This window comes from Tachypleus tridentatus, chromosome 6 (assembly GCF_004210375.1).
Source record: "Tachypleus tridentatus isolate NWPU-2018 chromosome 6, ASM421037v1, whole genome shotgun sequence".
Taxonomy (NCBI): Eukaryota; Metazoa; Arthropoda; class Merostomata; order Xiphosura; family Limulidae; genus Tachypleus; species Tachypleus tridentatus.
The window spans coordinates 73,865,462-73,881,385 of record NC_134830.1 but is presented as its reverse complement, the minus strand read 5'-3'; the positions used below and the strand labels follow the sequence as shown (position 1 = coordinate 73,881,385).

The window sequence follows — 15,924 nt, the reverse complement described above, 5'->3', positions numbered from 1 at the left end:
AGCAAAAATTGTATGAAAGAAATTAGCCATCTGAAAGCACAACTTCATGAACAAAAAAGTGGCTTAAAAAGATATTTAGCATCAATAGAACTAGTTATGTTAGCTAGCTATAAAGTAGCTTGGATTATAGCTGAAAAAAAAAGAAATTTTCTGATGCTGAACTACTGAAAGAAATATTAATTGTGGTCATTGAAACTCTTGTTGGAGAATTATGATTCAAAAATAAAGATGATACTTTTCAAAAGGTAAATAATTTGCAATTAAGTTGAGAACAGTTGTTTGCAGAATGCTAGAAAATCAGTTGCTTGAACAACTAAAAGACGAGTCAACAGATGTTAGTGACACTGCACAGTTGATATTTTGGGTTTGATATGTAACTTCAGATCTTCAAGTGAGGGGGGGAAATGCGTGGACTTTGTGGATCACGAGATCGAACATGTGGAAAAAACATCTTTGAAAATTTTCTTGAAATGTCAAAGAAGTTCAATCTGGATTTTAAGAAACTGGTTTCTGTCACAACAGGTGGTGCTTCCACCATGAATGGGGAGAAATTAGGATTTTCTCTTTTGAAGTAGCATTTACTTGAAAATAATATGAATTTCACACTGCCATCTTTCCATTGCATTTTGTATCAAGAAAATTTGTGCTTAGATCTTTAAAACTGATGAATTGAAAAATATGATGGACAATGTTGTAAAAATTGTGAATTATATTAGAAGTGGAAGCTCTGTCATCCATTGACAGTTTGTTGAGTCTTTGAAGAAAAGTAGTGGCTGTACTTTTGATGATCTTACTGAATTTGCAAATGTAAGAAGGTTAAGTAGAGGAAAAGTCTTGGAACGATTTACTTCCTTATTTTCTTAAATAAAACAGTATTTTGTTGAAAAAGGTAAGATTGAAAATTTCCTTGAAATTGAAACTTTGCCATGGCAATGTGATTTGCAAATTCTGAAGTTTTCCAATTTATAAGTATTAATCACAATTATAGCTTTCAAAGCTTATGGTATACTGACTATAACTGACAAAGAAATCTCTTGGAATCTTGTGATGGCTTGCTTTTATATACTTGTGTAAGATTCTAAAATGTTCAACAGTGTTCAAAGTGTTCCTAAAACCACATTTTATTGATTCTTGCCCTCTGACTTGCACAATACACATCCTACAATGTATGTCATATGCATAAAAAAAAATACACAAACAAATGTAGGTATTAAATAAGTGTGTAACAGTAAATTCATTAAAATAGTAATAATACATATACCCATGTACTGTATTATTGCCAAAATATCATTGTATTTTACAAAAGACTGGATCAATACGACAAAACTAAGACAGTTGCACTTTGTAAAGACCAGATGTATATTACTGTATTTTGTTCATGCACTGCTTCATTACAATGCCTGTAATGTTAATCAGACACAGAAGAAAGGTCAGGGTCAATAAAGTAATAACTGTGTGTGCATGTATGTATCTATAATATAAAATGTTATGAAATAAATGTTTGTGGTTTCATATTATAATTTATAGTTATTCTAAAAGGGAAAAAAGCATCATTTATATCTATTTCCTAATTTTGTATGGCTGTTACCAGGTCAGTTAAATCAACCAAACCCATACAGAAATATGGTAGTAAAAGTATAAAGTTTTTCTAAAAAAACTTTTGATAATTACCTTGAGGTTATAAAGATTTAACATGTGAAATTTGAAAATTTTCTGATGCATAAAAGTATTTTTAATCTTAAAATCAAAATTACTTTGAATGTGAGAGAAAAGAAATGCCTGAGCAAGTCACAAATTAGAAAGTCTGATATTTTGTTTATGAAAACCTTAAAATGTTGTGGGTAATCTGTAAATTCTTGGGATGTTATGTATACATTTCAAAAAGATACAGAATAACTGCTTTATTAATTTCATTATGCACATATATATATGTGTGTGTCAATATATGTGTATATATTTTAAATTCATTTTATGAAGCGCATCTTCAACTGATGATATTTTGTTTATAGATAATTGTTGTGTGCTTGTTGTTATTGTTAAATTATAAAATTACATTTGTCATTTGCCATTGGAGTACAGATACTTGGCTTTCCACAATTCTACACATCACATTCCACACCAAAATATAATAATTTAAGTAACATTCATGACTATTATATTGAACTACAATGTTTTATTTTTATTAATAAATTTAGATTTTACTTTTTAAAAAATCTATTTATGAATTAAAGATAGATTTCAATTATTTTTGTATAAATTTATTAATCATTTCTAATTAAAGTAATGTATTTTCACTGGAAAAATTTCTAACCCACACAGGTTATTTTAATTGTTGTCAGGTTGATATAGGCAGCACAACTATTGTCAGTGAATACAATATGTATCACAAACAAGGTGAATTGTTTCTGTATTAAAAACATTGGTATGTATCTATATAACTAAAATGTTTCAGTCAGTCCGTGCATGCGAGCTGATGTGGAAACCTTGTATTTGTGTTGGCTAATTGTGCATCAGTGAATGATGTTTAAAATGCAGTTTTGTATGAGCACAGAATTATATGTATAACATTAACTTGGAAGATAGTTATTTCAATAATATAAACACATGAGGAAGTACATTAAATTAATTTTTTACCTTTCTCTGGATTACAAATAGAACAGTACCATTACATAATGGAAGGAAACAGAAAGATAAGTGAAATTGTCACAAATGAAGAAAGCTGAATTTTACATTTGATATCAAAACTTTAAAAATTAATTATTTCATTGTTGTTAAATGTGAGTTGATTAAGAAAAAGATCTCAAGATCTGATTCAAAAATGGTGATTATCCACAAAGATAAGGTTTGTATAGGAAAACATATACAAAGATATATTTTTTTACACTTAAATACTTTAAATTTCATTACAGCAACTCCATATTCTGCTTAGTAGGATGTTGTCTCATTCATACTCAGCTACATAACATGACAGCATCAATCAACAGATTTATCCAGCTGAAACTTGTACATATAGTATTTCACCCATTAATGCTGCATATGTGAACAAATCTGTTTTGGCTCATATGACATAGCACAATTTGTATGAAGGAGGTCACTTCAGTCCTATCTTTGTCTAATTTTTGTTCACATCAATGTTTAAATAGTCAAGTAATTTTAGTATGCATATTGTTTATCCCCTACTACATAGATTCCCAAACTATGTGTCATGGTGCCCCATGGTGCTGTGGCAAACTCACAGCGGTGCCACAGTATATTTTATATTCTTGAGAGAAACAGCGATATCGACATCTGTAGTTCACAGTTTTAACATTAGATCACGCTATGTTCCTTTTGATGATGTTCTCGAATGTTTGTAATGTGTTTTTTTTACTTGTTCTTTTGGCTATGTCAGTAACTTCTCAAATTTTCTCGTTTCATAGATTTTGTATATAAATACCTGTCAACTTTCTGGGTCCATCAGTAGTCAAAATAATTGAAGGGTGTTGTGATCAAGTGTCTGAAAGGTGTAGTGAAGTTTAGTGAATTATTTTGTTGATTTTTCATCCTCGTGCATAAAAATGGAAAGATTTTTGCACATGAATAAGAAGTATGGGAGTGATTAAAAGGATTTTGAACCATAGACCAGTGGCAAAGTTGTGAAGAATCAGAAATATGATGACAGTTATCGAGATTTTGATGTTACTTTAGTCGATGTCAATCATGAAAATTGTCTGCAGAATGTATTATGTCTAAAAGTTTTGGCTCCAGAGTGCGTACTTTCAAATAAGCTAAAATGCCACTTAGATACCAATCATCTGAACATGGCTAGTAAATCTGGTGATTATTTTACCAGAAAGTTAAAAGAACTGAAAGAATAAAAAGGTACATTTTTGAAGTGAGCATCAGTAGCAAGCAGTGCTTTGCTAGTGTCGTACAAGGTGGCATAGAGAGTCATGAAATGTACAAAGCTTCACACCATCCCAGAAGAACTGATTTTACTGGCTGCAGTGAATGTGGTGAACATGAGGGTTGGTGAATCTGCAAGAAGACTGCTTTCAAAGGTGCCTTTATCCAACAATACTATCAGTCGTAGAATCCAAACTATGGCTAAAGACCTCAACGATCAGCTAATTGAAATAATGAAAGGGAAGGAATTCGAGTAACAGCTAGATGAGGCGACGTATAGTAACAAGGATGCTCATTTCATTTGCTACACATGGTTTGTGGATGGTGACAAAATTGTGGAAGACCTTCTCTTTCATAAAAGTACAAAGTTCAAGATTTGTTTGAGATCCTTGACACTTGTATGTGTGAAAACTTAGAGTGGACTAAGTGCATTGGCGTCTGTACCGATGGTAGTCATTCTATGTCTGGCTGCTATGGAGAATTGTAAGCACTCACACAAAGCAGAGCTCTTGATGCATTGTGGAGTCACTGCAAAATCCACAGGCAAGCTGTCGCATCAAAGCACCCGAGTCCTCCACTGAACCGTCCTAGAAAGTGTGTTGAAAGTTGTGGTCTTTATAAAAACTCGGCCACAGAAGGCAAGGTTTTATTAAAAAAACTGTGTGAGGATATGAGATCTGAGCACACATCTTTGTTGTACTACTGTAGTTCACGATGGCTCTCCCATGGGAATGTACTGTCCCATTTATTCAAATTATGACAGGAATTCAAATCTTATCTATTCTCAAAGAAAAAGAATATGAATGTGCTAAAAACTTGGATACTGATTTTTTGTCAAAATTAGCATACCTGTGCAATCTCTTCAAAAAACTGAATGAATTGAATCTCTTTCTGCAGGGAAGCAACATGCACATTCTGAAAGTTGCATAGAAGGTTTCAGCCTTCAGAAAAAAGTTACTACTATGGAAAAGAAAAATGAGTGAAGATGGCAGCAAAGACTGTTTCCCCCTGTTGCAGCAGTTTGTTACATCTAATGAAATTAATTTGACCTATGAAGTAAAATATGTTTTTGAAGAGCAACTAATACAGCTCAGTGACTGTCTTGAAATTTACTTTCCAGAAGATATGAAGAATTTTACATGGATCAAAGACCCATTCAAGGCTAAGGCTCTATCTGAATTTACCTCTGCAGAAGAAGAAAATCTTATTGAGCTGTCTTGTGACAAAACTTTAAAAAGAAAATTTGGCAATATGGAACTGAGTTTTGGATATCAGTAAAAGATGAATATCTGCTGCTGAGTGCTAAAGCTTAGCAAATAATAATTCCATTTGCAACACCATATCTCTGCAAAGCTGTGTTTTTAGTGATTGCTGCAATAAAAAGCAAGTACCATGTGAAAATCAATGTGGAACAGGAAATGAGGGTTGTGGTGTCCAATCTGATTCCAAGGTTTGGAAGCTGTGCAGTGCCCAGCAGGTGCACACATCCCATTAGTAATTGTGGTTATTTAAAAATGAAATAAAATATTATTTTTACTTTCAATTTATGTGTAATATTCTTTCAAAAGGCTACTAAGTTGTTAGGATATAAACACTTAAGTTGTTTGTACCAAACTACTTAATAAACCGAAACTGTTAGGTTTTTGTTTTTGCTTAGATTGCTGTGAATCGAGAAAATTTGGAATACGCTGTCCTAGAAGTTTCATAAATTTTCTGGTAGAGATCATTATGTTACGACAGATAATATCTACATTTTTTTAAGTTACACATGAATAAATAAAACAGTGTTTCTTGTTCGTGCAATTTCTGAACAATGTGATTGTTCATTTTAACAAGTGCAAGTTTTTTTTTTATTAAAGTCTCCATGTGATGTTATATACAAAAGCGTTTGAATTGTAAAGTACAAATATAACTATTACAACTACTATAACAACACTTGATTTTTTTCATTGAAGATCATTCCGTTTAGTTTACATTGTTTACTTATTTTTTGCTAAAATCCATGTAGTGTGTTTTGTGGTATTTTTATGGGTACAGATTTAAGTGTCTCTGTATTCCAAAAAAAAATTCTTAAAACGATCAATGTATGAACTTAAGTTATTTAATATTTGTTGTCTCAAGCTATAGTTATTACTAAGAGATGAAAAAGAATAACAATTGTGTCTTCATTCACTCTTGCATTTGTATTTAGGAAGAGGGCAATTAAAACATATTTTATTAAATCATTCAGTATTTTTAATAATATTAGTATCTGGAATGTCTTCTTTTACATATTAAAGTAAGCTTAAGAAATTTCTAGTCATATAAATTGTATGTTGAAATCTGTTATCAGTTTGTGCACAAAATTATCATGGTGACAAAAACTGTCCCATAATAAAAATTTGTTATTTCATTCGATAATTGGTTCCAAAATTCATTCCCACACGATAACATTTTATTGCTTTTATCTTGATAAATTTCAATTTCTTTATATGTAAGTTGCATTTGCTACCAACAAATGAAGTGTAATCTGAAAAATAAAGTAAAGTACAACACAGTGATGATAGCATTGCTTATTTAATTAGCTTAGAATTTCAAGTAATGATTTGTTTTTGAATATCATAATCCCAAAGAAATTTTTAGACAGTGAATTCTGGTATACAATTGAAGAAGTATGCTAAAAGTTATGGGCAAGCTAACAAGCTTTGTAAATTTCTTGTTGCTACTTTTCAATATTGATGAATATTTTAACCTATGTGAAAAAAGTGCAGTATGTGTACATGTTAACCAAAAGTATATGCTTAGTTGCCTCCAGGATCTGAGTTACTTCCAGATAATCATAGTGGTATGCCTGGTTCAGGATCTTCACAACAGATGCCAGACATGGAAGGTGAGTTATCCTTGGATATGTTTTACAAACTGATACAAGGCTTGATATTAACTTTGAAAATTACCTATCATGTGAGATAGGTACTGTCTGAATATTAACATTTCTCTACTGGACAAAATGCTTTCCTGTTGACAATATAATTTAATTGTTATTAATATGAGCAACACTAAGTTGGTTTTTTATGAAATCATTTCAACCCTAACCTGAAGAAGTGCAGGTTAGGGTTGGAAAAACACTAATGTGATTGGTTGAACCAATTTTTTCATACTTGATCAAATATTTGAAATCACAATCTAACCAGCATCACACTGATTTTTGTTTTCCTTTGGAATACATTTTTGATGTTACATTTTCGTTAGTGATAATATAATTGCATTTTGTACAATTCATGAGAATCTGTTGTTGTTTCAAATTATATCAGCTGTTTTGTTCTATTAAAAATGGTTTTGTGTTCTGTAGGGTGCATTTCTCTTGTTAAAGCTTTAAGATGTAATGTTGAGGCATTAAAGAATTTTTACTAGGTGTTGGCTGTTTCTCTATAAAATGTGATACAATGGTCTTAAGTTTAGAAATTCTGAGTTCTTATAAACACAAAATGAACTGCTAAGACAATAAATTCAGTAGAACAGATAAATGCAGAGGAAATTAATTTAGTTTATTAACCTTCTGTGACATAAATAATAGAAAACCATTACTAATTTACAAGACAAAAGCTTTGCTTAACCTTTAAATGCCTATTAATATATTGAATTTTATTACTTTTCCATCTGGAGCAACTATGATGGAAGAATGGTAATTCAATATTGGATAGATTGTGGGAAAGAAAAATCCCAGGTTTCAGGTGATATATCTGCGATCGTGTCACCTTCAGAAACTTGAAAATTGAAGAAAATGGCAGTAGTCTAAAAATTCTGTTTTTTTATGCTCTTTGAACTACAAATAAGCCTCAAATATGTATAGTTATCAGATTTGCAACTTTGTTTTATTATTTGACAAAATGTATCTATGCAGGCTAGAAATTTAACATTTTCCACATTACAATAATAATTACAACAGGGGCAAAAGTAAAAACTTTCGACTAGCAATTTCAGTTTGTTTTTGCACTTCACACAAGATAAACATTGGTAAAAGTTTCATCAAAAGAAAATATAAAATTTCAGTATTTCAGTTTTGTTATTAATTTGGTGGTAATTTTATGGAATAGCTCACACTAACAATTTTTATAAACTCCATGTAATCATTTTGCCTAAGTAAGAAGCTAAGACTTGGTAGAATCAATATTTTTCTTGTGAAGTAATGCGAAATACTTTTTAATATAAGTATTATTTTATTTGTTTGGTGAATAAATTCAGTTATATATATATATGTGGTGATTGATGTAAAGATTTGCTACACTAGCTTTTTTTTTAGAATTTTAGAAATCATGTTAGCCAATTTATCAATGGTATAAAAATTTGAAAAAGAATCATTTTAGTAGGTCTTAAAGTTAGAATTGGCTAGATTTTAAAATGGATTTTCTTCAGTCAGATCTCAAAATAATTGCTGTTCAATTTGTTTTTCCTTTAAGATTGAGATACCATGTAATTTAAAGTTACAGTATGCATTAGCAAAGTGAAATGGGTGTCATAATTTGTTTGAAAAAAAAAACAGCTACTTGTTTTATGTGTAGTAAGAAGTGAACTTTAAGCAAATTCTGATAGATTTATATTGAAAGTATGTGGGAATTAATTTTATTTGTCTGATGGGTGTCCATGAGATAACTCCCATGAATGCATGCTCCTGAATTTCCAATATTTTAGGTTATAAAAATTATCTCCTACATAATTTGTATTCTTAGCAAAGTTAGTAATTAGTTACCATTGTTTAATTAAGAAAAAATGTTTTAGGTTTTATTTTTCAAATCTAAATTTAGAACTACAGGATTAAAAGTAAAGTACTTTGGTAGTCATGGAACTAGAAATAATATCTATTTATCTTTTTTTACTTAACATTTTAGATCATTAATATTATCTCCCATGTAAGCTATATTCTTTGCAAAGCTAGTAATTAATTAATTACCATCCTTTAATTTAGGATAATTTCTAGGTTGATCTTTTTTTCAATATAGATCTAGAACTGCAGGAATAAAAACAAAATACTTTTACCATAAAACAAGAAATGATATTGACTTTTCTTTTTTTTACTCACCATCAAAATAAGACTTCCTTTGCTTCAGTCATTTTGCACTTTCTTGAATGGTGTATAATGTGGGTATAATTCATTTCTAGGGGTAGCATCATTAGCATATGTACCTTATTCTTTGGCAGTCTTAGACATTAACAGAAAGAATTTGTAAAGAAGTATTGCACAACAAAGCAAAAACAGATTAATTGGTCTACCTGTGTAAAGATTAAATGATGAGATTTTTCTTTCCAAATATTTAATATCTAAATGTAAATATTTTCATTTTGGTAATACTAAAATAAGGCTATGTTGTTTAGATTTATTAAAAAGCCATTTTCCTAATAACTCAATCATTTAATAATTTTAATCTTGTAAGTAGATTTTCATAAAGTTTGTCAAGTTTTAGAAAGAATTACACCCAAAAAAATTCAGATTCTTTTTAATCAGGAATTTTCACTAAAGATTTCCATATGAACTTATGGAATCACAGTCTAAGTTCAGTTTTTTCAGGTTAAGATTAATAATACGTTTTCATTTTATAGTTTTCACATTTTATTTGCATAATCTCTAGGACCTCATAAGTGAATATTGAAAGTATTTTTTTGTGTGAAGAGTTGTATGTTATTTTCACCTACCCTAACACTATACCAGCTTGGTCCATTTGACCAGTATTGTAACCACTACAAAAATAAAATTATGAAAATAAATCTTAACTGTCTTTTTTTTTCCTTTCCAGAATGACCCTATTGTTACTTTTAATTCTTACATTTAAAAATAATACAATTCAAATCTCTTGAGCATTAATTAGAATAGCATCAAAGTGAATTATCACTTTAGGTAATCTTTATGTAAATTCAGCATTGAGTTACCACTATGCTTGGTAAACTTACATCATGCTGTTCTTGTATCATGTACTTGTGTTGTAGGAGTATTTTTTTGCCTAAATTTTTCTTTTACTTTTTTCTTACCAAGTAACTTGTCACTTTTATAACAATTTATAAAAGATGTATGTAAAAAAACAAACAAAAAATTTAATGTTTATGTGAGTTTTGTAATTTCTTGTTCTTTACATCTCAAGGTCTGATAAAAGTTAACCCTGTTTTATTATTGTAGGAGTGTTAAGTATTTTATTTTTTTGGACACATAATTTAGAACATAAATATTATGTTATTAAACATAACAAAAACAATATCCTCAAACTATAGTAAGCTAACTGGCTCTCTAACTACACGTGCATTAAAATAATATCCTTACCTGTTCAAAGTGCTTTTGGTGATAGCAAACTATAATATTGAGATAAAATAACTCAAAACTTATTGGGAATATAAACCAGTATCATAAGCAGATCAACAGACTATCAGTTATTGATAATTAATAAAAAGCATTTGCTAGGAGGGTCATGACAGAAGTTTCATTTTGTGGCATATAATTTTATTGTAAGAAGAATAGAGGCTATAAATGTTCATTTTAGTTCAGAAATATCTAACATATAAAGGTGGTAGTCCTTGAAAATTTAAAAAAATAATATAGGGGTGGAATGAAATTGTAAAATGGGTAATTTCAAGCAAAGAAGTCTTACATGATATATAAGAGTGAATATTGTGAATCTATTTTAAAATTTATATTTGACATTAAGAAATTAAGGCATATGATATTAAACTTTGAATTATAATGTGTGCTTTGATGAGTTTACTTATTTGCATTGATTATAAAGTACTTTATTTGTAATTTGAGTTTATTTGTAAACAGATGATGACTTGCAGTTTGACCTATCTACATACATAAAGTTAAATTCATAAATTTAACTCATTTCATAATTGCTTGTACTATTTTAAGGTTTATGTAAAGTGCTAAAAATTAGATTACATATCTAGATATGTTTCTTCTTACAGGTACCATGGAAAATAAAATCCCAGGAGAAGTCCCAGACTTAAATCCTTTTTTGTGTGAAGTAAGGTTAATTTCTGTTTTGTGTTAGATTGACATATGCTGGGAAGTTCCTGTCAGTTTTAAAAGTGCTTGTGTACATTTTGCCCATCCTGCATTTTCTTAGTTTTGAACTTAATTCTGAACAAAATGATTTTTCTTGGGTATGATTGAAATGTGTTGTTACTTATACAGATATAATCAGAACTTTGTGTTGGTTTAATGGAATCCTACTTAGGTTAGCAGAGCCTTGAGAAGTTATCACAACAGTTTTAAATACATGATCTAAACAGTGTAACTAAATTTCATCACATTATTATAATTGCTAAGATTGTTGATATATTGAATGAAAGTATATCCACATCAAAAGTCATAAGAAACATAATTATTTTCACACATGATGAGTACTTCTAAAAATATACGAAGTACAAAAATTAACATTTCTGTTTTTAGTATAAATTTATCTTTGGTTGAAGTTCATTGTTGGCAGAATTTTTTTTTTTTTAATTTCCTGATGAGTACATTTTGGAATTTTCAAAAATTCTTGGGAACTGTTCCTACAGTTGAGCAAAAACAAATGGGAGTTTGAGAATTACCTTTGAGAATATATGTTTATTTGAACCATTTATGAAGCAGCTTAAACACCATTGGTGAATAAATATAGTGGAGAACCAGGATATTTGTTTATTGAGGGTTTTTATTTCATATTTATAGAACATTTTTGCTCTATTTTCTCTGAATTTCTTGTTTTCCTTGAAAATTTATGAATAATTGGAGATGCAGTTCATGTTAAAAAATGTGAAAATGCAAGTATTGAGCTTAATTCCATGTATTCAGAAGCAATATTATTTACATTATTGTCTTGTAATTTATTTGATACAGTATTGCCTAGTTTTTTATTAATATAATGCATTTTACATAGATGAAGTTGTATCTTGTAGAGCAGGACAGAGAATGCATAGTAAGGAGCATGTATTGGTGCTTTTGCTTAAGTTGAAATATTCTGGGACTTCTCAGTGACCATGATTATGAGTGTTAGTAACTGTTAGCTATTACTCATTTGTCAGGGCTTCCTCCTCTGCCCATCTATCATGTTACTTTTTATGAGGACCTTATTCAGATAATGTTATCACCTTTTCTTGACAAAGCTCCACTAATAGATTTTCCACTATTATGATTGTTTAGAGATACTTTGAGAGTTATCCATGTTATCTAGTTGAGTTTTGTAATAATGATTAACAATAACATACATGAAAGCTAATTTATAGGATGAATTCCTCGATTGTTATTTATAACAAGGAGGGGGCTCTGAAGCTGCAATTACGGGTGATCCTGGATATTCTGTACAGAATTTAGATTTACTTTTTCATTCACCTTCATTTAGGCTGCTGGCTTTTTAGTCCCCCTGTGCAACAGTGGTAAATTTGTGGAACCCTGAGGTCCAGGGTTTGATTTCCTAGGGTGGACACAGCAGATGGCCCAACATTGCTCAAATAAAACAAATTTACCTCACAAACTATTATTTCAATTAACAATAGTATACACAGCCTCTATGTCACCTTTAAAACAATCAACAACAAGAACAACAAACAGTGCACTCCATTTTGGGAATAGCTGATTTTGATTTGTTTTCTTCCAGTGGTTCTTTAAGGATGTGATGTTTTGGGCTTCCTTCCAGGTTGCTTTTGTACCTGTGATTTATTTGATGTCAAAGATTTGGGAGTGAATATTTAGTTTTCTTCCCTTTCATGGATATTGTGGTTCATGCTGGAAGGTTCACTGAGTTATGTGAAGGGACAGTTATGCCTTTTCCAACACATTGTTGGAGCTTTGCATTTTAACCTACCACCTCCACATGGAAGTATTTTCTGACTCTTAAGTAATTCATTTGCTCCTCATATTTTGTGGTTCTGAGAAAGAATTTGTTGTTTACTTGAAAATATTAATATCCCCTGATGTGACATTGTGAGTCTATGGATTTAAATTCTAAAATCCAACATTTTGTTTTCCTTTCACTTCACTTTGTTGGAAGACTTTCAATATCACCAACTTAATTGCTGATGAGCTGGATCCACTGTTAGAGTGCATATTAGTTCAATTTTCTGCTGCTTCACTTCTCCCATGTTGTTGTTGGAGTCTTGAGTTTCATTAACTTCTGCAGGAGATTAAAGTTCCATTCCTGTTCATGGACCCCATTCCCTGATATTAGCCCCTCTTTACATTGGTACCTGGAATAAGTTCTGTTCAAGGGATATGCTACCCAGTTGGATTGCTAGTGGCATAACTGATAATTGTATACTTTCAAGGTCTGTGAGGACCAACTCCAAGAATTTCCAGATTTGCATTAACATTTACCACAGATTCTGGTGCATTGCATGTTTTTGAGCCAGATTATTAATTCATTTCAGACCTTCATCACTATTATTCATAGGGTTTCTATCTCCTGCACATCATCAGGATTTGAAACTTAGTTCTAGGGCTATAAGAGTTTAGTTGGTCTCAGGGAGAGAATTGTGGTAGTTCTTCTAAGATTTTATTCCAGTCTGTTGTTGCAATTATGCACATGGGCAGTTGTTGTCTAGTTCTTGATATTTCTTGTCTAATTCAATTTGTAGATTCTGTAAGGTTCACAAGTTACTCATTCCTCAATCTGAGTTGAATTTTTTTTTACTTGGATTGTAATTGTCCAAGTTTGTTGTAGCCAGTACCTACCTACACTTGGTCATAGTAGTGGAGTGCCACCACTATCAGTGCTTGTTTTGCATAAGGCTGAGGTACTAGAGTTCTGTGTTTTTATCTTTGGTGTTCCATCAACTTTACAAATGGTTGCCATGTTATCAGTTTTTTTTTTCTCTCATTACCTCTGTTACATTGTTTTGTGCATACACTATTTTATGAATTATTGGTTACTGTGAACATCATCTTGCCAGTTGTCAGAACACATCACATGCTGGCTCTTCTTTCAGAAACAACCAAGGAAGGCCTCCTATTCTTGCTCCATTTTAATATGTAATCAGTCTAGGAATTTTTTAAAACTTTTAAATCTTTTCTCTCAGTTGAGCTCAGCTGACTCTCATCTAGCTCAACACTATATAATAGGATGTCACACTTACTCACCTCTTCTTGTCCTACTGCACTGTTGATTCTATGTTGTCTAGAAATGAGGGCATCACTGTAATCCTTTGTACTTTTGGGATGAGAGCACAAAAGTTCTTTTCATGGTCTTTGTGCAACCAAGAAATCATAAACTTTGTTTCACTCTTCAGTTTCTTTACTTGTTTTTGAGGGGTTGTTAACTGGGGACGCTAGTATGACGTGAGTTACAATACCACCACATCATCCAGGGTCCATGTCTTCTTGAGTGCCTTGCTTCATAGATGTGATGCATATACTAACAGTCAGCAATTCCAGAGTCTATGTGTGGAGGAATAAGATTCCCTAGACAATGTTTTATTTCTTCTTGTTCTTCAACAGGTAATGCCTCATGGTCTGGGCTTATTAAAGGGAAAAAGGTTAGGCTTCATTCATCCTGGCAATTTCATGGTGACTTTTTGTGCTTCTCATCAAGATGATTGGTCAGGGGCTTCATGTTTTTTAATTTTAGACCTCCTTTCTTTGGGCCATTTTTCTCTTGTTTGCCTTTTGTAAGCAGGCCAGTTGTCTTAACCTAAGTGTGTTCTAAGAGAATAGATGCTGCATTGGTAGGCTCTATTAGATTGGGTTTCATTTTGTAACTTTGATTGGTGAATTGGCCTCTCATTGTATTACTCAACTACTGGCAATTTGATCTCCAGTAACTCATCTTTAGGCTTTGGCAATAGAAGGAATCATCAAGAAAGGATAGGATTATAACTCTAAGCCTTCTTTCCATTTTATATGATACTTTTGAGGCTTATCTTTCTTATTCTATGGTATTTGTTGAATTTTGTTAGCCAGCTAGAAAATGCACTGGTATCACCTTTCATGCCTAAAGTGTCAAAGAAAAATTTGGCCTATTTAGATGACACAAGATTTGAGTGATCCAATTGCCATTTGCTGGCTTTAGTTTGTTTGCTGTGGGTGTCCTTTATTGTTCATAACACAAAGTTTTAATGTCTCACATTCAAAATTTTGTTTAAAATACTTTCTGTTTATGTTATACCAATTAGTATATCATATAATCTTAGATAATCATATTTTAATAGTATAAAATATTCCTTAATCCTATCTCCACAGGTCTCATGCCAAAGGCCATGCTTATTGCATTTGTTACATGCATTTAAAATTTTATTGAACTATTATTTTATAAATTAATGTCAATAAATTTGGTATTGAAACTTTAGTATTATACATTAATTAATTTCTTAATGTAAAAGTAAATATTAAAAAAATCAGAACTAAACATAGATTTTTTGTGTGTTGTGTGGTATATTAAATGCAGCACTGGTTCAAATCAGTTGTTTGTGATGTCCAAAAATAAATTGACAGACCCTATACAGTTAGGCAAGAGAAAACAACATACAAAATATAATGTTCTACTGAAAACAAATGTTTGAAATGTATTTGGGAGGATTTAGAAATTGCACAAGTAATATTTGAGATTTTTGGGACAAACAATAGTTGTTTTAGTTATCATCCACTTTGCACTTGGATTGGTAACAAAATAGCCTTTATTTTCATAAACAGATTTATAATGAAAATATTTGATTTCTCACATTTCAACTACGTGTAATTGTTACTAAAAGTGTACTAAATTTTGGTTAGATATACCGACTTCATTAAAGGTTAGTGTAAATTCTTAACTTGTGTATATTACACCAAATCTGTCATGAAATGGTTAATTCTACAAGGCAATATTTTAAAAATTCCTTAATTTGTCCTCGTATGATACATTTTTTCTAGGCATTTTATCTTCTCTATTTTACTCACCAACTCTTGAAAACAGGAAATTCATCATTGCTCAGATAAACAATTCTTATAGCCTTCAATTTTATGTGGTTGAAGAGCTATCAAGTGGAAAATCTGACCTTTCCTGTGACATCCTCCTTTACAGTATTTGTGGAAAGTTCTTTTTTATGTTTTATTATATATTACCTAAAACC

At 30.9% G+C, this 15,924-nt stretch overlaps 1 protein-coding gene across 1 annotated transcript in view; it reads left to right on the top strand.

Annotated features, from left to right (window-relative positions):
- LOC143252807 (uncharacterized) overlaps positions 1-15,924 on the top strand; it is a 77,858-nt gene that overhangs the window by 15,149 nt on the left and 46,785 nt on the right. Inside the window, exons 7-8 of the mRNA XM_076505527.1 lie at positions 6,670-6,754; positions 10,810-10,868. Of these exons, the coding sequence (XP_076361642.1) occupies positions 6,670-6,754; positions 10,810-10,868 (144 nt within the window). The remainder of the gene's footprint in view (positions 1-6,669; positions 6,755-10,809; positions 10,869-15,924) is intronic.